The sequence below is a fragment of the Eleginops maclovinus genome, chromosome 18 (assembly GCF_036324505.1).
Source record: "Eleginops maclovinus isolate JMC-PN-2008 ecotype Puerto Natales chromosome 18, JC_Emac_rtc_rv5, whole genome shotgun sequence".
Lineage (NCBI taxonomy): Eukaryota > Metazoa > Chordata > Actinopteri > Perciformes > Eleginopidae > Eleginops > Eleginops maclovinus.
Genome location: NC_086366.1, coordinates 15,006,527 through 15,033,782, shown reverse-complemented (window position 1 = coordinate 15,033,782; position 27,256 = coordinate 15,006,527). Strand labels below are relative to the sequence as shown.

The 27,256-nt window shown below is 40.4% G+C and overlaps 2 protein-coding genes across 5 annotated transcripts; both read left to right on the top strand.

Moving 5' to 3' along the window:
- Window positions 1–971: 971 nt before the first annotated feature.
- dhx36 (DEAH (Asp-Glu-Ala-His) box polypeptide 36) lies at window positions 972–22,752 on the top strand. Its single transcript, XM_063907020.1, has 26 exons — window positions 972–1,547; window positions 2,338–2,495; window positions 2,640–2,732; window positions 2,884–3,094; window positions 3,615–3,653; window positions 3,827–3,997; window positions 4,178–4,257; window positions 7,081–7,155; window positions 7,970–8,136; window positions 8,250–8,331; window positions 8,462–8,602; window positions 10,199–10,304; window positions 12,979–13,066; window positions 13,442–13,497; window positions 13,627–13,691; window positions 14,062–14,205; window positions 14,583–14,700; window positions 15,637–15,735; window positions 16,992–17,165; window positions 17,962–18,048; window positions 18,132–18,215; window positions 18,331–18,430; window positions 18,550–18,640; window positions 20,153–20,273; window positions 21,667–21,819; window positions 21,898–22,752. The coding sequence occupies exons 1-26, from the start codon at window positions 1,272–1,274 to the stop codon at window positions 22,126–22,128; spliced, it is 3,210 nt and encodes a 1,069-aa protein (XP_063763090.1). The 5' UTR covers window positions 972–1,271; the 3' UTR covers window positions 22,129–22,752.
- An 80-nt stretch (window positions 22,753–22,832) lies between these two features.
- LOC134880235 (uncharacterized) lies at window positions 22,833–27,045 on the top strand. Of its 4 annotated transcripts, XM_063907022.1 has the most exons (5): window positions 22,833–23,936; window positions 24,686–24,745; window positions 24,878–25,264; window positions 25,563–25,638; window positions 26,331–27,045. In XM_063907022.1, exons 1-5 carry the CDS (start codon window positions 23,565–23,567, stop codon window positions 26,990–26,992), a joined length of 1,557 nt encoding a protein of 518 aa, XP_063763092.1. In that variant the 5' UTR covers window positions 22,833–23,564; the 3' UTR covers window positions 26,993–27,045. The 4 variants fall into 4 exon arrangements, with proteins under 4 accessions (XP_063763092.1, XP_063763091.1, XP_063763095.1 ...); XM_063907021.1 differs by having other exon boundaries at window positions 24,686–25,264; XM_063907025.1 differs by having other exon boundaries at window positions 24,686–25,264; window positions 25,563–25,706; window positions 26,331–26,615.
- Window positions 27,046–27,256: the final 211 nt, after the last annotated feature.

The window sequence follows — 27,256 nt, the reverse complement described above, 5'->3', positions numbered from 1 at the left end:
ACCAATTTCACTGTGTGTGCTCTGCTGTGTGCATGCATGTGACAATAAAGAGGGTTTCATCCTCCGATTCTAACTGCTAGACTGCATAAACAATAGAGATAAACCAAAACCCAAACAGTCGAGACCAAAACAGTACAAGCTAAACAATGTAAACCAAAACAGCAGCAGGTGAACCTAAAAGCAATGGTTAAATGAATGTTAAAAATGGCTTGCCATGTGGCATACAAACATTTCAGGTGCTTCCTATAGGCAACTCACCACAGGAAGAGGTTTTGCCACACGACTCATGTGCAGAAAAATGGAAAGCAGGACAAAATGCAAGGAAACACCAAGTGAGCAACACATGCTAGCAGACACTGAGACCAACGTATGCATATTTATAGAGACAGCCTACCTGTACCACCGACCATGACAGCAGAGCCAAAGAAAAGAACACAAGTTAGCAGGTGGGTTTTAAACGCAGCTCTAATTGGGGGAGTGGTTGGGGGAGGAGTCAGGCCTTGAGCTGCATTCAGGAGCACTACTCACCACGTAAGGAAGATTACTTTCCTATCACACAAAAAAGTAAAATAAAATAATGATAATAATAATAATAATAATAATAATAATAATAATAATAATAATAATAATAATAATAATAATAATAATAAAGAAAGTTATAACACTCATTAGACAAAAAAAATCACCTTATTGTTCACTAGATATTCAATTGTTCTCTTTCCCTCCCAGAAAGGGTTAGAATGAAGGCATTTTTATACTAAAATATATAGTCAAATAAAGGTTTCCTAAATAAATAAAATAAACCTATGAATCTTTATCATTTGGTCAATCAATAACAAACATCAGATTTTGGTGCTAGTAAATGTCCTATTATTGACTATATCCCATCAGTAAATACATTGAGAACAGGTAGTGTGGAAGCGGATAGCAAACAACCAATCACAGAGCACAAAATATTCTGACGTCGATTCTGTGCGACACGCCGGATAGAAACGAGAATGAAAACATGCGAAGTGATGCATTTTTACAGCATCATTTGAATTTTGCTGCATTTACTTTTAAAACGTACTGTAGCTGTCCTGAAATTAACTGTCAGTTGCAACGAAACATTAGGTGTTGCCTCGTGTGTTTACCTTTAGTCTCTGGACCATTAGTTCATCTATCTGAGCATCACTAGCATTAGTAGCTAACCTTACAAGACAGGAACGATACTTACACGACATTTTGACAGTGTTTTAGTATTTAAATCTAACACAGCTGGTTTCTGCAATATGAGTTATGGATATGGTGGTGGTGGTGGTGGAGGTGGAGGTGGAGGTGGGAGAAGAGGTAGAAGAGGAGGTCGAGGGTACAGAGATGGAAGCAGAGAGAGATGGGACAGAGGAGGCGGACGGGGCTCAGGAGGACACTGCTCCGACTTTGACCAGGACCCAGGAGAACAAGGAGGACAACGGGACCGTCCTCCTCCACACCTGAAGGGACGGGAGATCGGTATGTGGTACGCAAGATACGGAGCCGTAAGGAGAAAGCAGAATGACCGGAGATCGGTATGTGTTTTGTTGACTAATCGTGCACATTGTGTTGTCAGTTTATTAGAAACAGATCAGCTCTTTCAGCACACATATGGGAGACACTCAATTACAAAGAGGTGACAATTTATTTATATCTATTAAGTTCTGATAGAAAATAGCTCTGCCCTCCAGCCATACGATGATTAAATGGAAAATGGTTCGGATCACAAAGTCTACTCTAGATATTGTGCAGGATGTTGCACACTGATCTGTGGGCAAAATCATGCAGATTAGTGGAATGCCATCCATATCCTTACATATCTTGTCTCTTGATCAATTTAGTGGGTATACAATGGCTGACCAATTTTCCCTGAATGTATTCAGCCTTGATTCATAAAACTGTACTGTACTGTAAGGATGTGAGCAAAGCCAACATGACCCATTGACCTCATACCGTATGAATACTTGTATTTGTTGATTTATCGTACAGGGTTTTGATTTGGCATCTAAAGGCTGAGGGTGACCACATTGGTTTCAAACCCTAAAGCAATCACATTTTGTTAGGCATGTATTGCACAAAGCAAATAATTGCTAAGTTGTCACTGAAATGCAAAAATAAGTGAACAATACGCATCGCTCTTACATGATTTCACATTTTCACAGGGATTTTGTAAGATTTTTCAATGAGATACAAATATACACATGAAATGAAACATTGACATTTTGAACCCTTATTATTGTTTCAAACCAAGACCCTGGTGTCACATTTGCTTATGCTATTTACAAGGTTACAGCTTAACTTTCCCCTTTCCATGTCCGTGTGTAGCGGGCGGTGGTCGAGATGGATTCGGCCAGAGAGCAGCACATTACCAAGCTGCTTAACTCGGTCCAAAATGATCAGCCTGGTCCTGCAAGAGACAGCAGGGATACAAGAGCCTCTACATCTGACAGCTGGCGGACAGCTGCCAATAGCAGTGGACATTGGTGAGCAGCGTACAAAGCATTTATTTTCCAACTTGCGTATTATGTTGACCATACCCTAAAGAAAGTGGGAGGATTATATAATGACAAAGTTTCTTGAGTTATTTTGGCTGCTGACACAGGTTTGTCTCTAATTTGTACTTGCAGTTACTTTGATGGTGATGTGTCTGAAGAGGAAAAAAAGAAGATTCAGTTCAAATCTGAAGAAGAGGAAGAGGAAGTAACTCATAAATCTCAACGGTAACTTTGCAAGCAAATCAGAAGCATTGTTCCAAAAACGTAGTTTACTATTTCATGAAGCTCTCTTCTCTCTCAAAAATCACAGAGCATCCAATAATGTCTGGTGATCCACTATATTGTTGATATTTACACTTTTAATGTTTTTGTTTAGTTATTTCCCTCCAGCAGTTGATAAAGATGAGACCCCAGATGCGTGGGATAAAGACGACCAGCAGGAGAAAGAGGAAAAAGAAAGTCTGAAAAAGAAAGACAAGGACCTGGAGTTCTTATTTCAAGAAGTAGTGAGGGACAGTTCACTGGATGAACGCTTAAAGAGAGATCTGCAGAGAAAGAAATCAGATCCAAAGTACAAAGAAATGCTGGTAAGCATTAAGATTAGTTTTAAATATACAACGGAAAAAAGCAGTGCATTGGTTGCATATCTCTGTCAATGTGTTATGTTGAATGTTATTAACTTGTTATGTTCCTATAAATATAAAGATGTGCTTTGCTTTACACATTTGTTCTTGGTTTGCTGTTAATACAATAGATAATTGTTTTATATAAGATGCATGTCATCTTTCAAAAAAGGTTCCATGACAATTTTGCTGGGGAAAATTGGGTTACTAAAGCAAAAAAGAGTGTAGGTTAAGAATAAAAAAAGGATAATTGGAGATGAGACAAAGGGGAGAGCATATGTTTATGTAAAATGATCTGAACTGTTTAGTATGATAACCTTATACATATTAAGGCTGGGCATTATGGTGAATTAATTTGTCAGTTATTACAGGAATGATATCTTAATATTCACTATATAAATGCAAAATAATGTTACATTTTCTAAATGTAATTGACAAATTCTGAGTTATATTTTGAAATATTGAGGACTTTTTTTGTCTCCAGAAATTCAGGGAAAGACTACCATCCTATAATAAAAAAGAGGTAAGTTTTTAATTTTACTCAAATTAATTAGTAATTCAGCAAATAATCTCATCCCTATCATAATTCACATTTCTGATGATTTCTTCAGTTTGGAATCTGATCGTCATTTATCATCACCCTTCTCCTGCTCCTCATGTCTTTAATTCTTCATGCTTTCATTTTTCCATCCTCAGGAGCTTGTGCAACTGATCAACTCCAACAGGGTCCTGGTGGTGAGCGGGGAAACGGGGTGTGGAAAGACCACTCAGGTCACCCAGTTCATCCTGGATGACTACATCAACAGAGGCGTGGGCTCAATGTGTCGTGTGGTCTGCACGCAGCCTCGTCGTATCAGTGCCATCTCGGTATGCACTTCCTCTGTTTTTCACATCTATCTGTGTTGGATTGTGTTGAAATGTGCGTACTGAGGAAAGATGTGTGATATGATGTTTATGCGTACTCTCTGTATATGGTGTCTGTCATGTAAATTAGGTAGCTTTTCTTTCAAAGTGCTGATTATGTTCTTGAATGTATTTTTCTCTCAGGTAGCAGAGCGTGTAGCAGCAGAGAGGGCAGAAAGTGTAGGGAATGGAAATTCATGTGGTTACCAAATCCGCCTGCAAAGGTAAGACAGTCTCTCTAAACATATAGTGTCAGGATTGCAAGTAAACTCCTTTAGTTTTATTGTTTTTATTCCACTGCTTATGATTTCATTTCCAAACCACCTGCTTTCGTAGATAAAATCAAGGCTAGTGAGCCAAATATTTAACGAGAAATAAGCACGTTTTCATTGAAATGTCGTGTCATTCCATTGAAGCCATGCTTTCATTTGGTAGCCCTTTCATTTCCTTGGTGCAGCTGTCCTTAGGATCTTGTTTGATTCATACTGTCATGAAAAAGTTATATCTTCATTTTGTGTAATTTAAACATGGCCACATTTGACATGAATCCATATGATGCCTATCAAGACTGTAAATACTCCTTTCTTAATGGATGTGCAACATGAAGATAGATAAGAGCACTATGTAGGATAAAATATACCACAGAAAATAGCCTTTTTTTAAAGACAGGAGACATATTAGTTGGGAATGATCATCCGGGAACATGTGCGTGGAAAGAAATGTACAAAGCTGGGGAGTGAGGCACTTGAGTGGTGAGCAGAGCAGACCAAGGGAGCTGAGAGTTATTGGAGATAAGATGGTGCATGAATATTAAGTGAGTTGCATACCATCGAGTATGAGAGAGGATGAGATGGATGCACCAAAAAGGGAATAAAAGATGCAACTCACCCCTGATATGTGGAGAGACTGATACAAGGGATAAGAAGTACAATTGACAAGGTGCTAGACTGTTCTAAATATTTTAATGGGATGTGATTACTTTGTGTAGTTGCATCAAATTACTGCAATTGTCTCTTCATGGAAGAAAAACAGTCCCTACTGTTTTGTGTCAAAGAGCTTTAATAGACAGTCCCTAAAGCACTGTTTTGTATCAAAGAGCTTTAATAGACAGTCCCTAAAGCACTGTTTTGTATCAAAGAGCTTTAATAGAGCCCAAACCATTTAGAAAGGCTCTGCTGTCAACGCAACTGATCGAAACCATGGGGTCCTCTCAGTGGGGATATGCAAAAATTAGAGAATAAATACCAAGCTTTGTTACAGTTCTGTTGGTGTGCCAGCTCCCTAGCCTGATGTAAAAAAAAGTTCACATTTCAAGTTTTCGTTTGTGTCTCAGTGGGTCATCTGCATCTTTAAAAAAACAAACAGAAATTGTTTGCTAAAAGACAATAAATAAATGTTTTGGCAACTTAGGTTTCATCTGCAGGGAAACAGTTTATTAGTCCGCACAACTCAGGCTGTGCAGACAGTCAGTATTCTCTCTGGTGCTGCAAATGATGCGTGGTTATAATAATCATAAAGTAGTTCATAGAAAGTAAGATTGATCTGATAATTCAAAGCTGTCAATAACAGACAAACACAGTTAAACACTTGTGTTTAGATGTTTGGGATGAACATTATACATGGCAGTATAATACATGTGGTTAACTGATGAGCAGTGTGCTGAATTAACATGCACTTTTACATTTTAATCTCTTGCTAGCACAGCTTGGGATTCTCAGCTACAATCTATTTAGTTGTTACTCTAAATGGATTCCGAACTAGGCAAAGCGGGCAACTGTTTTGGGGCCCCTGAAAGCCTGATGTCTACAGAGAGTCAGCTAGTTTTTGCTAATTTAATTGAAATCCTGTTTGGAGATATGCCCCATTAAAGTACAAACAGATCAGATGAGAGCCTTAGTGCTTCTTTATTACCTTACTTTAGGCTGTTCTGTAAATCCTCGTGATAAAACAGAGTTTCAAGTCTGGGCTTTCATGTTACATAATACTAATTTAATTTGTGATAAATCAAATAACCATTCCCTGCCACGAGTATTGCATTATTGACAAAGATGTACACATTACACATACTGTACAGCATGATTATTTAGGGGTCAATAGAGGCCCAGCAGCTATTTTTCCTGAGGCCCCTCAGCAGATTAATCCAGCCAAAACGCCGGGCCCCTGCTCCTTCTAGTAGTTAATTTTAACTTCATAATTAACATAACTGATGCTTTTATTACTCTATTTCACTGTTATTTTATCTGCTTACTTGAATGTATAATATATGTTGTTAAATCAGTGCTTATGGTGAGCTATGTTTCTTATCAGTGAGGTTTAATTTAGCCCACCGTTTATAAGCTTGTTTTATTTATTTGGTTATTTATTTTAATTTTAATTATGATAATAAGTCTTCTTAACCCTGTGCTTCATTAAAAAAAACTGCTTCATAATATATATATATATATATATATATATATATATATATATATATTATTGTTATTGCTGTTATTTCTCTTAATATTCTTTCAGAAATGTCACATCTGCAAGCATCAATTATATAAAAAGCCTTTAATGTGGATCGGCTGACCGTGAAATAAATTGTTCCGATGTGTCATACTGTGAGAGGCAGCTTTGTATGGTATTACATTAATGGGAAGTAATTTCACTAACTGTTATTTAACAGAGAAACTTTTCTATCACTACTACTTAAGCAAAGTATGATATAAAGATAGTGTGAACATAAATGCCTATTACAGCCAATCACATTTCTGTATCAGCAACATTTTATTGCAACATCCATCACAGCTTTTATGCACTACTTTGTCCCGGCTGAGCATCAAAAGATTGCCGCTATGAAATACTCTTTGAGCAACCAAGTGTGTGGAATCCTGAAATAGAAAAGAAACGGGGAACTAAAGGAAAGGTAATGGAGCATTTTGTTGTCACCTTCACATGTGAAGGAACATTAACCAGAGACTCAATATCGTATCTTTGTCTTCACTTTAATAAAAGTCTTGATTTGTGTCGTTTTGGAAATGTAAAGACTTTTTTCTCTTCCTTTTCCCCAGCCGGTTACCACGGAGACAGGGTTCGGTCCTGTACTGTACAACAGGAATTATTCTTCAGTGGCTTCGCTCAGACACGTAAGTCCCCACTCTGTTTTATCCCCATTGATTTGCGGTTGGCTACTGTCTGTGGATGGAGCATTAGTATGGGTCCCCATTCTTAAAGTCAGGGAAATGAAGACACACACACACACACACGCACACACACACGCATGCACACACACACACACACACACACACCAGTGACTCATCCCTGCATGCTCATCCTTGCATTCTGAATGCATTTGGGAAAAGAACAGAAACTAAGTGAGGGTGCCAGCTTTTCTTGTTGTTTTGATTCACTGTTTTTCGTCACTGTTGGCACAACTCTATTGAGTCACTTAAGGATCACCAATGTCTGAAAAAATGCTGCAAACTTTTTTGCCAGCATTAAGGTAATTGTTTTACAGACTGCTATCAGACTTGATGTGACTGTTTGTCTCCAGGCATCAAATTATTGATGCTCTAACCTATTCAGTCCCACACTCCTCTTTGACTCATCATTAATTAACCCTTCCTGAATCTACAGATAAGCATATACACCAATTCTTGTCTAGACCTCAGACTGAACTGCATATGGCAACTGCCTCTAGGTAATACGTAACTAGCGACTTGACTTCAAACCTCTAAAATAAAAATACATTTACATCTACGATTAACTTTGTGGTAACTGTGGCAAAATGTGAAATAATAGAAACAAACCAAACTAGTAACATGAGCTTTATTTGACAGTTGTATCTAATAAAACATAACAAATACAGAGTTGCAATTTGTCAGGCCAGATGACGATGTGCACACATTTGATCTAAAAGCCAAGACTTAAACCATTTCCCCTGATTTGTGTGTGTGTCAGACTGTTGTCTAGTATCAGCCACCTGGTTTTGGACGAAATCCACGAGAGGAACCTGCAGTCTGATGTTTTGCTCGTCATAGTCAAGGAGCTTCTTAACCTTCGAGATGACCTCAAGATCATCCTCATGAGTGCCACGCTCAATGCGGAGAAGTTTTCAAAGTATTTTGGTATGCAGCCCCCCCAAATGACAAACTAATGTTGGTTTATAAATATTCTTGCTTATATTGATTTGGACTCTTCCTCCTTCTCATTTATCCCTTTCCCTCTGACCAACATTTAGACAACTGTCCAATCATCCACATCCCTGGTTTGACGTTCCCAGTGGAAGAGTTCTTACTGGAGGACATTGTGGAGATGACGGGGTACAGCAACACTACTCCACAACACACTCATCAACTCCCAAACACATACAGACAAATACAAATAGAACCTGTACAACCCTTTTTTAAATGTTGATTTAATCTATGTTAAACCCCTTTGTGTGTCTGCCAGGTATCGCCCTAAGAATCCAGACCGCCGTCCCTCATGGAAGAGAGGCTTTATGCAGGGCCGCCAGTCCAGACCTGAGAAGGAGGAGAAAGAGGCTGAGTACAAGGAGAGCTGGCCTTGTTATGCGCGCACTCTGCAGGGCAGGTGAGTTGTTGAGAACAGCAGTGTAGTGAGATGAGCGGACTGTGTGAAAGCTGAATTCAGAGCTGGGTGAGATCTTTTGAACACTTGACCCTCTGACAGATTCGCCACTTGAACACTGATTTATGAATCTGAAGTGAATTGTTGTACTCAATGTGGTTACAGAAAAAAAGCATTGTTGTGGCTTATTTAGCTAGTATATTACCATCTCACCATTTATTAAGACCAGCTCAGCTTAACATGTCATCCTCCTCCCAATAACCATCAACAAACATTCTTCTTCATTCAGCAGTCCCTTTTCTTTGCCACCATTATTACTGCCCTGTCACAAACATACAGAATGCGAGAGAATGTAAATATGATTAGTTCTTGTTGACTATACTTGTAAAAAGCATAAAACTGTCTCAACTCACAGCACTGCAATGATGTTGTGAGTCAACGTGAAAAGCTTTATCACTTTCAAAACTGTTTGCAGGTAAGACTGTTACCAAAGTATAATTCAGGCTTAGTTGACAATTTAAGATTCACCCATAGGACGCTGTGTGTGTTTGTCTGCATTTGTGTGATAGGGATGGATATTGGCCCACAGTAAGTCAGCCTGAGCCTTTTGGTGTTGCCATTTCTGTATCGTATGCTTCATCTGTAGTCTGTTCCAAGTGCTGCCTGACCTGCCGCTGGGTTGCGGTTGCAGCAGGGGGTATTATTTATTTAAGTGACCTGAACCGATGTCCTCATGAAATAACTTCTGCCGCAGTAAGGTAATGTCAGTTGCAGGGGGACTTTGTTCCTATATTCTCGTGCTAAAAGCAACTCTCAACAAGGGCTGAACCGTTTTTCGGGAATCTTCTGGAAATAGATTAGTTCAACATCCATATAGTAAGGGGTGCAATATTTGTTTAGGGGGAAATATGTGTCAAAATACCATTCTAAATTAAGTGTTGTGGTGTTGCAGAGACGTCTCAGCATATCATTCATATTCTACAGACAAAGGCAAAAAATCACACAATCATAATTTTCAAATATGTTTGATTGTGATTCATATTACAAATGAATACCAACCAAACATAAACATAATTACAAATTGTCCTACTCTGAATCCACTTTCCAAAGCTGATATTTTATTCAACCCTTGCATCTTTCTTAACCTTGTTTAAAGTTTGTATCCCTAATGATTTTATAACTTGCATTTGGTGCGACAACAGTAACAAATAAACTGCTGTCACACATTTTTGTTGATGCATTATTGTATACAGATTAGGCTTAGCGCCGTTAAGTTGGGCAGGGCAATAGTTGAGTTTTGATGGTGGTTGGGAGAGGGCCATGAAACAAACTTTATCTGAGGGGCCCCTGGAAATTAATGCAGACTTGATCATCAGGAGCTTATATGAACATTGCACCTGGTTTTCATTTAATTTTTTGATCATTTATTCTGTTCACACTGAGGATTCAGCAGTTTGAGTAAAAAAAAAAACGAGTTGGTATCTCCCAAAGTTACAGCTTTTTTAGAACAACACCTTTAGCTTCCATGCTGATCTGCAAAAGAGTGACTGTTTTTTATGGGGAAAAAAATGTATTTTGCATGTGTCCCATGTTTTACAGATACTCCGACAACACCATTGAGGCACTAGAGACACTGGACACTGATGACAAGATTGACCTTGAGCTGATCTTGGCACTGATTCGCCACATTGTGCTCAAAGAGGAGGTGAGATTAACTATGTATGTCTGCTTTGAGCTCCGCCGTCTGAAAGTTACTGCATTCTGGTGTCTTTAAATTAGATTTTCAAGAGTGGGATTTGTACTCCATTTATGGAAATTGGATTCCTCTGAGTTTGTTATACGAGTCTGGGTAATCTCAAAGACCTGAGTGCTTCACAAAATAACAGATGTGTTTTTGGCTAGGAATCACTCGTAGACAGTCCGACAGAGCAGTTGTCCATTAGGAAGATTAAACCTGCAGTTCAAAGAAACTCACAAAAGGAGAGAAATACGCTGCATTCCTAGGTAGTGCAGATGGAAGCAACAGGAGGGCTCTATTCCAAACAGAGCGACATGAGATCAGAGGATACAACACAGAACCTGGCAGCAGATCTGTGCTAATCAGTGATGGAACAGATGCTCTCCCAACGCACGTCAATTTTATTTTTTCTCTTTCCAGTTCTTGTTAAATTACCAAGTTTTGATGTTATATCAGTGTTCGATTCAGTAATATGGAATATAATTACAAATCTCTTATTTGTTTGAATGTTGTAATTTATCAGTAGACACGGTAACTGCATCCACATCAGGATTATTGGTGCAGGCATGATACAGGCAAAGCATAGCATTTTAAGAAGAAATATTGAATTCCCTTTTCAAATGTGTTTTTGCAGCTTGCTTCTTTTGTTACTGTGTGGGAAAACAAAGCTGCAGATTAGAATAGGCTATCACAATCAATACTGTTTAGTTTACCCTTTTTTCAGTATAGTATAAACAAGGGTGAGGACAATTCAGGAAATGAAGTACATCAAAGTGAAATAATTGACACACGGTCTGCTCTAACTTACTCTGTGTTTCCCAAGTGATGTCAAACTAGTCTGACGTATGTGTTGGTTTGTGGCTGTGTTTGTGGACAACATATACGAGAGGGGAACAGAAAAAAAAGAGACAACCCAGGAATGAGGAGTGACTAATGCAGATTGACAGAATAATTATCTCTTCCCTATGAAGCCGTATCTCTATCCGTCATGGCCACACTGAGCCATTGGACCAGCTGATTCACCGTGGCATTGTCAAACGGCCGAGCGGGAACTGGCTGACTTACCGTGTCGGCGTTCTGAACTGAGGCTACAGGCCGTCTGCCAGCCTTTCCACCGTGACGATTGCTTAATTATGTTGCAGGAGTCTGTGATGAGACACCTAGGGGGGTGACATGCAGGCATTAATGAACGCCTGCTGGGTGCAACTAAGTGTGTGTATGTGGAAAGTGTGTGTGTGTGCATGATAAATAGTAGGCCAACTCTACAGCGCTTACTGTGCTGTTGTTGATTATTTTGTTGGAATTGGTCAGTGTGTTTCTGTACTGCATGTGTGAGGACATGTGTTTCTGTTAGATTGAGTAAATACACTGCCTGCATCTCTCTCTTCTTCCTCCCTCTCTTTCACATACACATGCACAGGCATTAACACACGTACAAAGTCCCATGTGGGTGCCAGTATCTGAGCACTGGTAATAATAATTAGCTGTAATTAAAAGGCAGGGGAGCTCAGGGCCCAGAAGCTACTTTTTATGTCTGTTCTTCATCTCCCCTTCTTTCCTCTCAGGAAATGAAAAGTCCTTTTTATAGACTGGGTTATTTTCTACCAGCGTGATATTATCCCAGGTATATTTTTTGCTTGAAGTTTGTTCAAGCAAAAACATGACACCACCTTACTTGTGTTTATAACTCAAAACTCGATACTTTTTAAATACTGACGGAAATAAGTGTTAGTAGTACCGGCCGAAATGGGCATCAGAATCCTGGTTAAATTCTCTGTACTTCAAACATTTATCGAGCAATAAATGTCTGGAGAGCCAGATGTGTTTAGAGAGCCTTACTTTGTACAGTATACATGTAAAAATCTGGGAAGGGCTGCTTGTGTAAAGACTATGTTTAACACTAATGAATTGAGAAGGTTGTGATAGTATGTGAACATTTCAATTCGAAATACATTTTCATACTCCTCATAAGTAGAGGCTAGAAATGTTGGCTTGAAAACTTTCGAAAAGTAGGTTTCCCGGCCTTCAATAATGTTCTTTTGTCTCTTTATATCTGATAATGGTATAATTATAATCTGCTATAATAAAAAGGAAATCTGGATGTATAATGCTCTATATCATTTCTAATCTGATTAATCATGTTGCTGCTACAATATTAACATTGCTCCTCCATTAATCACCAAAGGTAAATTATTGATTGAAGTATGATGGGATGATGTTTTTAAGTTTGAGAGGCTGGAGCTTGCTTTTTGTTAAGTGATCATCCATTTTATTTTTTAGACAGCTTAATCTGCAGACATGTGCTCTGACTGGAATACCTCCATCCCTCGCTCTGATGCATTTGTGTGCCTGTATGCCTCGATTTTGAGTCTTTATCCCGATGGTAATGTAGAGCAGAAGATGTCCTAGAGGGAAGATGTTGTCATAATGATGTTGGCAGGCAATGTCATGGCCTATTGTGTGGCTAAATGTGGAGGTTTGGAGCTCAGGGCACTTCATCTCTCCGAGGACACGGGCACCTTGTTCACTTGGCTCAGTTGTTGTTGAAACTCCTCCGGCTAATGGCTCTCCCCTGAAGCCCTGCTGGTTTTTATGTTTGTCTTTCAGCTGCTAAGTGTTGTGTCATGCCTTTGTCTGACAGGAAGGAGCAATCTTGGTCTTCCTGCCTGGCTGGGACAACATCAGCACTCTCAATGACCTGCTCACGGCTCAGCAGATGTTCCGATCAGGTACACTCACAACAACCAACATTATGTTCATACCATTGACTTTCAGGTTACTGTGCAGAAGAAGAGATCATTATTAAGTTCTGGTTGTGCTTTTTGCGGCGTTCTCCACCAAAACATTTCCATATTTATACATTCTGGAAATGACTACATTTAAAAAAATGTTTTTCTCTTAACTTAGTCTGAGAGGATCTTTAAAACATTGGATCAAAAATAACTCTGTCTGTGTTTTTCTGCACATATCAAACAATAATAAACTAGGACATCCAATGTTACAATTGTAAATGTAATTATTCCAATTCACACCCCAGCAGTATAATCTTGTTTGGGCAAACGGTGGCTTGTTTGAACTTGTCTATGTGTCCTTTTGTCTTTCAGATCGGTTCGTTATCATTCCTCTGCACTCCCTCATGCCTACTGTTAATCAGACGCTGGTCAGCATCCCTGATCTCTCTCTCTCTGTCTGTCTCTAACTGTGTCTGTTTACTGTCTGCAGCTTGCCCTGCTTTACTCTATTCAATTTCAGTAAATTACATTCAATCTTTTTCCCTCACTCTTCTCAGGTGTTTAAAAGGCCTCCTCCTGGAGTTAGAAAGATTGTGATTGCTACCAATATAGCCGAGACCAGGTAAGTGAATGTGTCTGTGTGCACGCTTTGTACTCATTCTTGAAAATATATTTTGTGCTTTTACTTTCATGTAGGTTAGGGAAAAGGGAAAATTGAGATGAGAAAGTCAGATTATCGGCCCACATTTCTTGGACTGATTTTGACTATTATCTTATAGTCAAATGAAGAAGCCTTCGGCACTTCCATCAATCCACTAAATATACACTCTCAACCAAATGACTACATTTTATTTGTTCTTCTGAATGGTTCCGAATGTATTTTCCAAACATTCTTGACTGGGTGCTTTGTGTTGTTTCTGTCTAATTTAAAATGTATTCCAGCCCCATTTTAATTTCTCTTCCTCTTTTTCTCTCTCCACTACCCCCCACAGCATCACCATAGATGACGTTGTTTATGTGATAGATGGGGGTAAGATTAAGGAGACCAACTTTGACACCAACAACAACATCAGCACTATGACTGCAGAGTGGGTTAGCCTGGCCAATGCCAAACAGAGGAAAGGACGTGCCGGCAGGTGTGTATCTGTATACGGTTATCTTTAAAACCAGGGCATGCTCTATATGGGTGCCTCTGGGTATGCATGCTAATATAGAAGGAATATTATTCCTCCTATTTGTCATGTCAGCTCTCTGTCACTCTGCCCCATGAGCCCACTCCTTCCCATCTGTAAACGCAGACATAACAGTCTGGATGTTTCCAGTTTCTGACTCCAGACGTCTGTTCTCTTAGCAAGCTCTGACATTAAAGTGGAGCAAGGCCTTATTAGCAGGAGCTTCTTACAGCATGAAGTTTCATCCCATTGACTTTAAATTAAGCTTTTGTCACAGGACTGATAACCTCTTTTTCTTTTCCCTTCTCTGTCCCACTCTCTTCTTCTGTGCTTGTTTCCAGAGTGTGTCCGGGGAAGTGCTATCATCTATACAATGGTCTCAGAGCCAGCCTGCTGGATGCCTATCAATTACCTGAAATCATGAGGACACCCCTGGAGGAGCTCTGCCTGCAGATCAAGGTTGTGCATGTGCAGAGGGAAAGAGGGAGACAGACTGACGGAGAGAAAAATATGTGTTGGCTGTTGAGTTGAGATAAAGATAAGATTGCTGTGGATGAGTTTTGTGAGTGCATGGGGAGGGACGAGGACAGTGTTGCTGCTTGTTGGCTTTGTATTAAAAAAACAGCCTCTCCTGCCTGATGAAAACTAGGGATTAGCATTCTGGGTTGACTCATCCCCCTTGCTCTCCAGCTCTTTCTCTACCTCTTTTTGCTGACAACATAATTACTTCTCTTCTGTACCTGTAGCTTTCTTCTTTAGTTGCTTACTATTTTTTCATCTCCTCTTTTTAAATACTCACACTCCACTCAGACATGTTTCAACCCAATGCTAATGGAACATTAAGCCAAAGTTCACTCAGAATCTAGTGTTTGCAATGATTGTTATCTCTACTGGCTTTATTGGATGTGCTTTTGAGTGTGTGTCTTTCACTACTTTAGTCGGAGTGCGTGTATGATGTGGTTGAGAGGCGGACTAATGCATCAGTTTGTCCTTAAAAGGAGAGAAACACTGACGACATGCACACCCTGAGCAGACCCTCTAATGCACAACACTCCAGCACCGACCTATTAGTCAGACATTAAAATACGGTGACTGCCTTACACTTCAGTTTGTCACAGGTAGATGTTTGGTTTATTTAAAAATCTCTCTTTGGTGTGGAAGTGAATACAGACTTAAAAAAGTGGATTTTAATAGTCTGATATTTTATCATCATATTATTGTGGGCTCAGTGTAGGTTTTTAGGTCACATTCAACGTTAAAAATGAAATCTATATGTTGCCCACAGTTTATTGTTTGCCACAAATAAAAGGCAATTAGACGAACAGGATTGGATTATTTTTTAAATAATAATGTTAATGTTTTTGCTGATAATGTGTAATGTGTTTTGCTGCCTAGATTTTGAAGCTTGGTTCTATAGCTCGATTCCTAGAGAAAGCCTTGGACCCCCCAACTGAAGAGGCTGTTAACCTAGCCATCAAGAACCTCATAGACCTGGTAAGAAAGTGTATAGATTATTCAGAATTCAATTATTGTCTGCAACTAATGATACCTTTTTTATTGTTGATTAATCTGACAATTTCTCTTGATTTTATCCTTTTTTAAATTTACTCTATAAAAATGTCACAAGATGTGCTCCCTGCAAATTCTCAAAATCAGATTTGATGTCTTGAAGTAGTTTGTTTTGTACAAGAAACACTCTTATGTGATAGTAAATCGATCATTTTTAGGTTTTTTTCTAACAAATACAGTAAACTCTAAGCCAGAGATAATAGAAATGTTTGGTCTTTTTGCTTAAACAATTACTCTACTTTTTCATTGATTTTCAAAATAGCCGAGTAGTAATTTTGGGCCAATCACCTCATTTCTTAATATTGTTTATTACAATTTTCAGATTTTTTTAACAGTTTCTACCAACATGTATTGTGCCAGCAGCAGAACTAGAACTAGTTTGGGAAAAAGAAGACTTTTAGGAAGAAACACTATTTCGTAATGTGAGCATGTGGTTTCAAGGTCTTCTGTCTGAAGGTGTTATCTACAACGCTTTTCAAAGATCCTTTTATGGAGGAGGTACATGTAGGTACTCATTCAAAGATTTGAAAGATAGTGCACGATCGTTTTTTCATGCTAACAACGTTAGAACAAAACACCTCAATTAATACTATTTGATCAGGTTCAAAACGTCTTTATACCTTTTTGCATTGGTAGTGGCGTTTATTATTTACCACTGTATAAGAGAAGACGCCTTAAATACTGATTTTACTTTGATATAAGGTTTATAGGTGTAATTGTTTTTTCTAAAAGAACAGCAAATAACAGATTTACTGCTATAGATAACTATAATTTAACACCAAATGCACATTGAATTACTAATCTCTATCGGTGAGGAATGGATTTTAAAACTCATACACATTAAAACAGTTCACACTTTCTAATCATTTACTTACAATAAAGGCAGAAAATGTAAAGCTTACTCTCATATTAATTGAAGCACACAAGATGAACTTTTTCCAACACATGTCCAAAGTTACTGTGAACTAGCAAACTAAACTAAAAGAGGTTACTTCACTTATCTGATTAAATGCTCATACACATCATTTTCAATTAAATAAAGAGGGCTGCTTTGCCTGAACTCTATGTGAACTGAAAGCTTTTTAATAAATCATGTCAAATGCTTTTTTCCTACTTTGAATTTTGGGATGACTAAAGATGTGTGTTTTTATTCTATGTTTTGTTACTACGTTCTGTGTTAGAACGCCCTGGATCAGTCAGAGAATCTGACAGCACTGGGTTTCCACCTGGCTCGTCTGCCTGTGGAGCCTCACATTGGCAAACTCATCCTCTTTGGAGCCCTGTTGGGCTGCCTGGACCCCGTATTCACCATCGCTGCTTCACTCAGCTTCAAAGACCCTTTCTTCATACCCCTGGTAGGGCACTGAGTTCACAAACATGAAAGCTTGTGACCGCAGCGTCAAACTTCAGCTCATTGCTGCTTTCCGAGTGACTTTCTTAAAGGTCCTCACTCATGCAAAATGCACTTGTTGATGTCCTTTATACATAAATATGTGTCCCTGGTTTGTAAGGAGACTCACAAAGTGTCAGAAAATACAACCCTCTCCCTTTTCCTCCTTACCCACATCTCTATGACGTAATAAGGAAAATGTGGGCTGACTTTACATTGAACTCCTGGTAACGTCCCACCCACGTGACACGTCCCAACCATCGTCCCCTATATACAGTCGCGAGCTGAATCCCCTCCGCAGCACCTCTGTGTGTCTGTGTATTCTGCAGGAGGGACTTAGAGTTGTTGTATATATAATACATATAATGGCGTTTATCTAGCGGTAAACACTGAAGAAAGAACATGTCAAGCTATAGCTGTATCAGAAGTGCGCAACCTATCTGTATCTCCCGGTAGAAAACTCTCTTCTGAGAGGAGGGAGCTGCATGATGCTGCAAAGTGGCCTGGCCAGCTTCAGGTCCGCTCAAATTTAAAGCGACAGTCACAGAGTCAGCACTTCAGGAACAGGGCTGAAATAGAGGGGTATGACGGCATGGCTACAATGGGTGATCTGTTTGGTATTTTGAGCAAAATCCTTCACAGACAAGTTTTTGTATAGATATTGCCCTACTATATATTGTTCAAATATAGCATAATAGGAGTTCTTTAAATTACAAAGTTGGTCTTAAAGGGATATTCTTTAACGTGTCTGCTTCTCTCAGGGTAAAGAGAAGATGGCAGATATGAGGAGAAGGGTCCTGTCCAAAAACTCCAAGAGTGACCATCTCACTATTGTCAACGCCTTTCAGGTAAGAAAGCCACACCTGTCACATCTGTCTTACCTCTCTGTCTGATGTACAAATTGATCCTGTCTTAATTTATCCGTTGGTAGGGCTGGGAGGAAGCTAAACAGCGTGGTGCCAGGTGTGAGAGGGAGTACTGCTGGGACAACTTCCTCTCCGCCAATACACTCCAGGTAAGCCAGGCTGTGCTCTATACTGAAGTTCTGTTGAAAATTAAACTACATTACGGCTTCTGCCTGGGCAGATACATACTGCAGCCTGTTTTAGAGTCATTGTTTCATCATTCAGATGCTGCACAACATGAAGGGTCAGTTTGCAGACCATCTAATGAATACAGGCTTCGTCAGCAGCAGGGATCCGAAAGATCCCAAATCCAATGTCAACTCAGGTAATCGTCTGAACCGTCTTTTTGGCATCTTAAATGGAGCAGTATTGAAATACCATATGTGACATGTAAATGGAGCAGTACTCATTTGTTCTTTCTCTAACTCTCACTTCCTTCCTCAGACAATGAGAAGTTAATCAAGGCAGTGATTGTAGCTGGTCTGTACCCGAAGGTGGCCATGATCAGACCATCTCACAGCAAAAAGAGGCCGGGGTGAGTCTGCTAATTCAAAGAAGGATATGAATATAGACGGATAGAAACGAGCACAACATAGAAAAGTGCACAATCATTCTTACTGATCTTTAGACGGGAATGGAGCCGTCTCTCTGCAATATCTCCGAAAGCCTCTCAGGTAAAAGCTGTAAGAGTCCTGGGACAATTACCTGATGCTGTGCCGAAACAATGTTAAGAAAATTGTGAGAAACAGAGGCAGTGCTGCAGCTAAAGATCGCTGCACTCATCATAAAATTTCCCACAGGCAGCTGTCATGGACATCGGCTCTGAGCTGTGTGCAAAAGACAGACTCACGCTACAGGGAGACAGACCCATTTTCTCACAGTAGAGCTGTCACTGCTGTTTATCGGTGACCCAGTTGCACAGTGAGATTGTGATGCTAATTTCCTTTGCATAAGTAATTCTTAACTCTTGTGATGGCAAGCCCAGTTTTCCCATCCACACCAAATCTCTGACTTCTTTAATGGATTTATGGCTCGATGAAGAACTTGTTATTTGATTTGCTGCTGTCTGGTACAAGCAGCTTTGTTCCCTGCAGTCAAGCCGTCTGTTTTGTCTTGCTGACACAAACACGGTGTTACTTTTATGTAAGGTTTGCAGACTGCATCACAACTTGTCTTTGGAAACCTGTGAGCTAAAATGAAAGGAGGCTTTCTTTGTGCGTCATATAAACAAGACAAAAGCACCTGTTGGGATGTTTCTAAAACACTTTTTTAGTCAAATCATGTACAATAATATATTTGTTGTAAGTGTAATTAGGTAGGGATTTCTGACATACTGAAAGAGTTCTCTCTGGTTCAGAGGTTTTCTCTTATAAGACAATGGACAGAAATAAATCAAATCAATCAAAATCTGTGCAGCAGAAACAGAGTGATTGTGTTTTTTATTTTAAAAAATTGTCTTCCTTTTTCTGCCCCACCACCACCTAGCTTCCACCTCAGCATCCACCTGTAGGCTGGGAGGGGAATAGTTATTTAATCATCACTCAATGTTCTATGTAAATATGTGGAGCAATGAGGCCCGAGCATAAATGCTAAACTCTAACTAAATGCTGCTTCTAATAAACATACAGGAGAAACTTGTGAGTTGTCTGACAGGAACTAGAACTCTGTATCATTTACTGCAGTACTGGAAACATTTGTAACAACACTTCTGTTTTAAACCAGCTATGACAAATATGATTTCAAATATTTAAGAAAACACTCAGCGTATCTATTTCCAATTCCATAATCTTTGTGGGAAACAGATGAAAATGTTAGCTGGAAATATATAACCATTCTATTAACCAAGTGCTGCTAAATGTATGTCAACCAAGAAATCCATATTTTATGTACCCTAAAAAAACATTGCTTCTTCCACCTTCAGCAATGAATGTTTCACATTCTCTTCTCTTCAGTTATCAATGTATTTATGGTAATAACTACCATGTTTTTGCCACTTGAAATGTGAACACCCTCACAAGCTCATGCACTAACTCATTTTCTGTCTCAGGGTTAAGGTGTACACCCATGCTGATGGAAAGGTGTGCATCCACCCAAAATCAGTCAATGCTGAAGAGACGGAGTTCAACTATAAATGGCTCATCTACCACCTGAAGATGAGAACGAGCAGTGTGAGTAGGCGAGGGGATAAATAAGCACATTAAACTGTGTTTCAACTGCTGCATGAATGATTTGTGTGTGTTCCAGAGTTGAGTGTGCATTTCTTGGCTGGTTTTGTACATATGAAGGTTGTGCATGTGAGTGGAAAAAGGGCCATTGGTTAAAGGTTGGCAGCGGTGCCTCGGCAGCTTTCCACTGAATGAATATTTGATTAAAACGCTGCCTTTCAACTCTCTCTCAAAGGCTCTCGTGCTTCAAAGCCTCCAGACACAATGTAAGAGGTGGTGGTGGTGGTGGGAAGGGGGGGGGGGCAAAACGGTCAATGCGGCTCCCTGACTGCTTCTATCTTTTTCTCTTTTGCTGTTTTTTCTACCCCTCTTCACCCTGCAATTTTCACCTCTCTCCCATACATCTGTCTTTGTTCTTTCCGTAGTGTCTCTCTTTGTGAGTGTTACCATTCGGCAGAAAAACACCTTTCATGTCCTCTCTGATGGCCGCCTGTGCCTTTGTCTCTCACTTTGCTACCTTAGTCTTTATAAAGTTTTTTTGGTTTTTTTTGCCAGAATTCACCATTCTTTTTTACCACAATTCAATGTTTATTTATTCTTTATTCTTTCGTGAGGTCTGTATGCCTTTGTGTCTCTTATGAAAGTAAGCTATTCTGAGACTGTGAGATTCTCAAGGTTGTTTAAAGAGAAAGAAAGGAAAGCAGAAGACCAGGGCCATTTCAAGAAAAAAAAAAAGGATGGGAATTGAAGGATGACGTCAAACTTTATCTCCTCTGACGCATGTGCCTCTGGAGCTCCATTACATTACACATTCATGGGGCGAATGCAGTTTGTTCTCCTGGTCTCTTACTCCTTTCCTTCACCTTTGTCTACCTCTCTCTGATGCTTATTTCCCTCACTTCTGTATGTTACCTTGCTGAAAAAGCTTTTGTTTGACTTATGTCTGCTGCTTATGTAAACTCAATGGCTTTGGCCTTAGTGCAAAACAGTTTCTCAGTGTCTGCATACAGAGCAACACTTCTATGTTCTCTCTGAATATTGAAAACATACCTGGTAATTTGTTTTATTAAAAATATATTTTTTAATTTGGATACAACTACTTGGATACTATTCTGCATGAGCAGCTGTCACAGCGAGAAGAAATTGATGGAAAACACATTTGCGAAATTCACCAGCAGGGCAAGATGACATTTGTCCTAACACTGGAGGCACTGAAACACATTTCAAACTTGCACAGCCACTCTTCACCAATAGGACACTTTCAGCCCACACCACAGAATAGTTGTCGGGCCATGTGTGTCATAATGATCCCGCTCGCTGTCACAGAGCGTGTTAGCGAGTTTGTTGAAAGTCTCCCGTCGTGGTGTGTTTGCATCATCTCTCTGCTTGTCCTCAGATCTTCCTGTACGATTGCACTGAGGTGTCCCCATTCTCACTGCTGTTCTTCGGAGGAGACATCACAATCCAGAAGGACGAGGACCAGGAGACCATCGCTGTGGACAAGTGGATCGTCTTCAGCTCCCCGGCACGCATCGCTCACCTTGTCAAGGTAGGTGACGGGATACACTTAAAACAAAGCTAATGAAGAGTTAAATTAACTGACCTCCTGTTCCTGTCTTTTGTACAGAGTTTGAAGAAAGAGTTGGATTCTTTGCTGGAAGAGAAAATCCGTAACCCTGCTCCTGTTGACTGGCAAAACCGTCAGTCCAAAGACTGTGCTGTCATCACAGCCATCATAGACCTCATCACCACCCAGGAAAAGCCTACAGGCAGCACTAAAGGCTACAGCAGAACATGGGCGCCTGCTCCGAGAGGACAACACACTCACTTCAATGACGACGATGTTGACGATGATTAGAAGAGGCCATGTTTTTGGCCCCGGCCGTGGCAAAACTGGATGGGGCACCTTCACCGTATGTCCCCGACCCGGGTTCGATTCCCGACCCGTGGTCCTTTCCGGATCCCACCCCGACTCTCTCTCCCACTTTCCTGTCACTCTCCACTGTCCTCTACGATTAAAGGCAAAAAGGCCCCCAAAAATATTTTTAAAAAAGAAAAGAAGAAGAGGCCATGTTTTTGGGTGGGTATAAAAAGAAAAACCTTGATAACCAGCTGGCGTCCTTGATGGTGCTGCTGAATGCCAAACCCAGGACGCAAGATTCCTGGAAAATGTTCTGCACTTGAGTCGTTTACCCATTCTGTCATTATTTTGCAAGGACCAATCCATGTTCGGATACACTCAGTAGCTGTTTTGTTTATGTTTAGTTTGTACGATTCTGGTTTAGTTAAATGAAGCTTTTGTTTTGAGCAATATCACTTATAGACTGCGCAATAAAGCAAAAATGTATAAACAAAATGTCTGGCTCAGCTTCATCTTCCCTGTGATGAAATTGTAGAAATTCAAACACAAAGTAACCATTATCCTGAAATGTTGCAGACTTTGGAATTGAAAACCATATTTTTTTAGAGCTTTGAGAGAGCAATCACTAACATCACCTGGGTAGTATTTGGTTGGAATGAACACCTGCATAGCTTCATCCTTCAGCAGCACACAGTTGCATATCTCAGGGTGTCCGCGGGGTCTTAAAAAGTCTAAAAAAGTCTAAAATTACACATTTTCAATTTAAGGCCTAAAAAAGTCTAAAATATAGAGATATTTCGCAGTGTAAGTCTAAAATTGGGTTTGAGTAATTTAAGACCTACGTTTCAATGCAAAATATCGACAAAGGATTATTTTTTTTGTTTGTTTTGTTTTTACGTCCTTTTCCACACCGTTCTGTTTTTTTCTTTTTCTGTTATGGTGGCAGTTATGGTCCGTGTAGTTCTACATGACATGTGCTGTTAGTGGAACGTACAATAATAAAACTACAGATGTGAAACGGAAATGTACTGTCGTCACAGGATGCAGCAGCAAGTATTTTGATTCTCTGTGTACGAGGCGGGAATAGTTACGAAGTAGGATAACGTCCGAATGGCAGGAGAAAGTTAAAAAAAAGGATGGGTAAATGTAAATTCAACGACAATTGGCTCTCAATAGGGCAATTTGCAGACTGGCTGAAACGCGTTCCCGCTGATGACAGTGAGGCATACTGCACGTTTTGCAAAAGAACTCTTAAACTCGGGACCCTGGGCATCAAGGCACTGGAGTCTCACACAAAATCCAGCAAACACCAGGAGTCGGCAAATGCAGCACGCAATTCCCATGGAATTGCCCAGTTCTGTTCAGTAGCAAGCAGCACGTAGTCAATAAATAATACGGGTAATATTCGTGATCTATAGGGCTCCACTGATACAATGAAGGCAGAAGTTCTGTGGGCGCTTAACACAGTGGCTAAACACCAGTCATGCAGATCCAATGACGGCATCGGAGAGCTTTTCCAAGCGATGTTCCCCGACTCCACAGTTGCCAAAACATTCCAATGCGGGAGAGACAAGATGTCGTACATACTCCGATTTGGAGTGGCAGAGTTCGTCAAAAAAGAGCTTATCTCAAAGGTGACCGGGCCCTTCGTCATTATGTTTGACGAAAGTCTTAACCACACAACAAAGAGGAAGCAACTGGACCTTCACGTAAGGTACTGGGATGACGGCCAGGTACAGTCCCGGTACCTGGGCTCACAATTTATGGGCCATGCCACAGCAAACGACTTGCTGAAGGAGATCAAAGTAAGTGCTTTTTTTGTATTATTTTTATCCACTGATTGGTCGTAAAAATGTCACTCTTGATTAAAATTAATAGAAGTACTTTTGGCCAATCGCTGCGTTTCTTACATCTGGAGTAACATCTTGTTACGGGGTAGCCAGCTGTCACACCGGGTTTATCGTAACGCAACATTGCCCCCAGCACCGGTTGTTGCATAACAACAACATGGCCCCAGATGTCGGTTGCTGCGTAGCGCAGCATAGTTGATTTGTCATTGTTGGGGATGTATGTTATTCGTCGGTCTCTGCAGTACGGCAGGGATCATACAACTTCCGTGTTGCGGTAGTTTTATGATCCCAAAAGTAATGCAAAGACCGACCAACGATTTCATCTCCTGTTATGAAAAGGGGCTCCATTTAAAATCGGAAGGTGTGTGGCTGCGCGTCTGATCCGCATATACAGTTGTCTCTGTCACCATGTCCAAACGTTTCTTAGTGAAAATATTTTGATCATTGGGAGATTTGGTTTATTCATTTTCTGAAGTAGTGCTCTGCAATTGCTGTGTGAGAGAATGAATGAGGACATCTGTGTATTAAATTGCCTTCTCTTAATCATAATTTGTACATGCCTCCTTTTCATTGGCCAACCTTTACATTCTGCTCCCATTACTTATTTGTATGCTAGCTGCACATAACTATTGCCTGTGTGTGTGATTTTGTTGTTTAAATATATGCTAATTTAATTGACTGGTTGATTTGTTTCCTTCCCTTAGGAATGTGCGGGCCACCTGGACCTCAGCAAGCTGATTTCGATCTCAATGGATGGTCCAAATGTAAATTTTAAGTTCTTTGAGCTGTTCCAGGCGGAATATGCTGACCTGTACGCTGGTTCTCAGCTCATATCTGTTGGTAGCTGCGGGTTACACACCGTACACCATGCCTTTAAAACAGGCTTCTCGTGGCAGGTGGACAAGATCCTCAGGGCCTTGCACACATTGTTGCATAATGTTCCCGCAAGACGAGAGGACTACGAGAAGACCACCAGGTCTACCCGCTTCCCGTTGGCATGGTGTGGGCACCGATGGCTGGTAAACCTGCCTGTCGTGATACGAGCGTTGGATATCTGGTCATCTATGCTGGTGTACACCAATGCTGTGAGGAGAAAGGAGCTTCCAAATCCTGGCACTGGAAGCTTTGCTGTAATCGAAGAAGCCCAGAAAGATCCCCTGACTCTACCTAAGCTGCAGTTTTTCAGGAGCATCGCCCAGCTATTTGATCCGTTTTTAAGGAAGTACCAGACTGAGGAGCCGGTGATGCCTTACCTAGGCAGAGATCTGGCAGAGTTGATCAAGGTAATGCCTTTTCTAATGAGCAGAACATTATTTAGGAAACTGTCATGAAATGGATGTATGGATTTTATGATTGCATTATATTGATTTTGAGAGTTTTGGTGTGGTTATGATGCCAGCCCACCGACCCACCCCATTACACCGCCAGCTCAAAAGTAAAGCATTATGTAGGCCTGTAATTAAACAAATACAGTTGTGAACAAAGACACATTCACAGCAAATCTACAGCAGTCAAAATGGTACACAGTATTTTGCAAAGTAATTATGTAATTGAAATGTTTCTTTTGTTATCGTCCAACAGAGTCTGATGCGTCGTTTCGTGAAACGAGAGGTTCTGCAGGACATCACCACAGCCCAGCTTACCAAACTGGACATAGGTGACAAGAATATCTTGATGCCGGTGCACTGTGTTGATATTGGCTTGGGTGCTGAGGAGGCCCTCAAGGTACTAATAGCTTAATGTCAAAGATTATCAGGGGGAAGCCCATGTGTACAGCATTTTTGCTTACATTCCTTTCGCATTTCTCTGTACAGAACAGCAAAAGTTCAGACCTCAGGATTCTTGAATTTAAAAGGGACTGCATGCAAGGACTCTCAAGCATGGTGAAGAAAGTACAGGAGAAGAGTCCTCTTAAGTACAGTACCGTTAGGCAGATGGATTGTCTAGACCCCACAGTGATGAGCAGTGATCCAGACGGCTGCAAGGCAAAGATGAAGGGACTTGTGCAGACATTTCTGCTCAACAGGCAGCTGGCAGGAGGAGTTTGTGCTGGTACTAGGAGTTCTAGAAAGGGCTGAGGAAAATTATGCGTGCCACTTTCAGATAATCTTGTATATTATATTTAGCATCTGCATTTAGCAACTGATCAGTATTTATTGTATGTCAAAATATGATCACAATATATTTGAGTGTAGATCTCTTAAGTTAGGTTACTCCAGCAAATCATTTCCATGCACCCGTTTTGTGTGGTTTAAAGACTGTACCCCCACAGAGCTGTAAGGAAAGCCACAATGGTGATGACTAAATGGAAGCCATAAGTAAATTTATTTTTACATCTTTTTGTCTCAGGGGACACCATTCTCCAACAGTTCGATGCTGCGTTGTCTGTGAAGTGCAGGCATGAAGATTTCATCTCCTTCAAGCCAATGCAAAAGAGGCTAGATGGCTTCCTTCATGGCTTCATCGGCAAGGCATACCCAGATCTTTGGGCCTTTTGCAAGACCCTTTTACTGCTTTCTCATGGTCAGGCGTCTGTAGAGAGAGGCTTCTCAGTGAACAAAGAGATCGAGACGGAGAATATGCAAGAAGAAACATTGGTCGCACACAGGCTTGTTTACGACTACGTTGCAATACATGGGGGCGTTACCAAGGTTCCACTTACACCTGACCTAATGAAATCTGTCATGGCTGCCAGGTCACGGTACCGTGTGCATTTGGACGAACAGAGGAAGAAGAAGGAGACAGAGACACAAGGGAAGAAAAGGGCACACGCGGAGGAGCAGTTACAAGACCTGAAAGTCAAGAGGGACAGTCTACATAAAGTTACTGAGAGCCTGGGCAAAGAGGCAGATGAGTTGGCAGAGCAAGCAGAGGGCAAGGCTGGGAGCAAAATGGCACATCTGATTTCAAAATCAAATGCTCTGAGGAGGGCTGCCAAAGACAAGCTCTCCCAGCTTAAGGTTCTGGGGGATGAAATTGCCACCAAAAGTGCAGAGCTTAAAAGCATGTAAATAATGTAAATAATATGTTTGTTTCATTGACAATAAATGTAAATTGACGGCAATCTGGCTTTGTTATTTCTTTTTTTTTAATACTTCGTGAAGGTCTTAAATTTAACCCATGATGGTCTAAAAAAGGTCTAAAAAAGTCTAAAATTGCACTTGTTAAAACCTGCAGACACCCTGATATCTCATCTGAAAGCCCAGGTCTCAGAAGTGCTGCTGGCTCAAGGATGTATGCACCTTCTTGATTTATCTGCACTGACTGTCCAGAGA

What these genes read in the sequence shown, in the direction of transcription:
- dhx36 (XM_063907020.1), top strand. Translation starts at nt 1,272, where the DNA reads ATGAGTTATGGATATGGTGGTGGTGGTGGTGGAGGTGGAGGTGGAGGT. An exon ending in GCGCGCACTCTGCAGGGCAG is followed by an intron (nt 8,603 to 10,198) that starts GTGAGTTGTTGA and finishes CATGTTTTACAG; the next exon opens with ATACTCCGACAACACCATTG. An exon ending in TCAGCAGATGTTCCGATCAG is followed by an intron (nt 13,067 to 13,441) that starts GTACACTCACAA and finishes TTTGTCTTTCAG; the next exon opens with ATCGGTTCGTTATCATTCCT.
- LOC134880235 (XM_063907021.1), top strand. Translation starts at nt 23,565, where the DNA reads ATGAAGGCAGAAGTTCTGTGGGCGCTTAACACAGTGGCTAAACACCAG. An exon ending in ATCTGGCAGAGTTGATCAAG is followed by an intron (nt 25,265 to 25,562) that starts GTAATGCCTTTT and finishes ATCGTCCAACAG; the next exon opens with AGTCTGATGCGTCGTTTCGT. An exon ending in GCTTACCAAACTGGACATAG is followed by an intron (nt 25,639 to 26,330) that starts GTGACAAGAATA and finishes TTTTTGTCTCAG; the next exon opens with GGGACACCATTCTCCAACAG.